Here is a 2,030-nt window from a genome sequence, read left to right as displayed (position 1 = left end):
ATCACCAAGCAGTCGGTGAAGGACTACATCGTGGACCCCAGGGACAACATCTTCATCGAGTGTGAGGCCAAAGGGAACCCCGTGCCCACGTAAGTGCCCCCCTGGAGCAGCTCCCCTCCAACCTGGCTGTGCCACGGCCACCACCAGCTCTGCCAACCCAGGTGAGGACCTCCCCCAGGTACCACCCTGTGCTTGCAGCTTCTCCTGGACACGGAATGGGAAGTTCTTCAACGTGGCCAAGGACCCCAAGGTGTCGATGCGGCGCCGCTCGGGGACCCTCGTCATCGACTTCCACAGCGGGGGCAGGCCCGAGGACTACGAGGGGGAGTACCAGTGCTTCGCCAGGAATGACTATGGCACTGCCCTCTCCAGCAAGATCCACCTCCAGGTGTCCAGTGAGTCACTGGCCAGGAGGGCTGGGGGGGGTCTGTGCCGTGGAGGGGGCACAGAGGGCTGGTGTGGCCTCATGGGAACACCGGGACAGTTCTGGCCAGGAGAGATGTGAAGCCATCAGAGAGAGGCCAAAGGAGGGCAACAAAGGTGGGGAAGGGCCTTGAGGAGGGGCTGAGGGCACTTGGTGTGTCCAGCCGGAGAAGAGGAGGCTGAGGGGAGAGCTCATGGCAGTTCCAAATTCCTCAGGAAGGGACCAGGGATGGAACCCAGGGAATGGCTCAGGTTGGATCCTCAGGTTGGATCTCAGGAAAAGGTTCTTCCCCCAGAGGCTGGTTGGGCACTGCCCAGGCTCCCCAGGGCAGTGGGCACAGCCCCAAGGCTGCCAGAGCTGCAGGAGGGTTTGGATGATCCTCTGGGGCACAGGGTGGGACTGTGGGGATGGGTCTGTGCAGGGCTGAGGGTTGGACTGGATGGTCCTTGGGGGTCCCTTCCAAGTTGGCATATTCTGGGATTCTGGGATCTCAGCCTCCTCCAGCTCTCACCTGTCTCCAGGGGCATCCAGCAGGTGTGGGGGGGTTATGGCTGTAACCAACAGGGAAACATTTGGCATGGATTCAGGGGTATGGATTTAAGGGCATGGATTCAGGGGTATGGATTCAGGGGTATGGATTCAAGGGCATGGGTTCAAGGGCATGGATTCAAGGGTATGGATTTAAGGGTATGGATTTAAGGGTGTGGATTCAAGGGTATGGATTTAAGGGCATGGATTTAAGGGTGTGGATTCAAGGGTGTGGATTCAAGGGTATGGATTTAAGGGATTTAAGGGCTTGGATTTAAGGGTATGGATTTAAGGGCATGGACTCAGGGGTATGGACTCAAGGGTGTGGATTCAAGGGCATGGATTCAAGGGCATGGATTTCAGGGAGTCATGCCCAGGCAGAAATGAAGTTTGCATCGAGGCCACCCCGTGGAAAGCAGGCCAGGCCCAGTGGGAAGAGCTGCATGGATTGTCCCTCCCTCCCTCCTTCCCTCCCTCCCTCACGTGCCCTTGTTTCCCGTGGCAGAGTCTCCCCTGTGGCCCAAGGAGAAGGTGGATGTGATCGAGGTGGATGAAGGGGCCCCTCTGAGCCTGCAGTGCAACCCCCCCCCGGGGCTGCCCCCGCCTGTCATCTTCTGGATGAGCAGCTGTGAGTGGGGACCCCCCTGCCCACCCCCTCAGGGCTCCCAACAACCCTCTGTAGGCTCCCTGCTGCTGGTTTAGGCTGGTTTCTGGTAGTTCAGCCCAGCTACTCCTAGTTTAGGGTTGTTATTGCTAGCTTGGGGCAGTTCTGATAGTTTAGGGCACTTTCTGATAATTTAAGATAGTCTCTGTTAGTCTGGGGTTTTTACAGCCAGTTCAAGGGAGTTTCTGCTAGTTTAAGGTCATTATTGCTAGTTTAGGGTTGTTCCTGCTAATTAGGGCTGTTGCTGCTAGTTTAGGGCTTTTACTGCTAGTTTAGAGTAGTTTCTGCAAGTTTAGGGTCTTTGCTGCTGGTTTAGGGTTATTATTGCTAGCTTAGGGCATTTTCTGCTAGTTTAGGGCAATTGCTGATAGTTTAGGGTAGTTTCTGCTAGTTTAGAACATTTTCTGCTAGTTT

The 2,030-nt window shown here is 55.9% G+C and overlaps 1 protein-coding gene across 1 annotated transcript in view; it reads left to right on the top strand.

The window, feature by feature from the left end:
- NFASC (neurofascin) overlaps nucleotides 1–2,030 on the top strand; it is a 53,640-nt gene that overhangs the window by 1,842 nt on the left and 49,768 nt on the right. The window contains exons 3-5 of the mRNA XM_029962496.1: nucleotides 1–89; nucleotides 199–395; nucleotides 1,458–1,580. The exon at nucleotides 1–89 is cut by the window's left edge and continues 10 nt beyond it. Of these exons, the coding sequence (XP_029818356.1) occupies nucleotides 1–89; nucleotides 199–395; nucleotides 1,458–1,580 (409 nt within the window). The remainder of the gene's footprint in view (nucleotides 90–198; nucleotides 396–1,457; nucleotides 1,581–2,030) is intronic.

This window comes from Manacus vitellinus, unplaced genomic scaffold (assembly GCF_001715985.3).
Source record: "Manacus vitellinus isolate BGI_N305 unplaced genomic scaffold, ASM171598v3 scaffold_47_pilon, whole genome shotgun sequence".
Taxonomy (NCBI): domain Eukaryota; kingdom Metazoa; phylum Chordata; class Aves; order Passeriformes; family Pipridae; genus Manacus; species Manacus vitellinus.
Note: the sequence above shows the minus strand (reverse complement) of the source record. Positions and strands in the feature narration are given on the sequence as shown.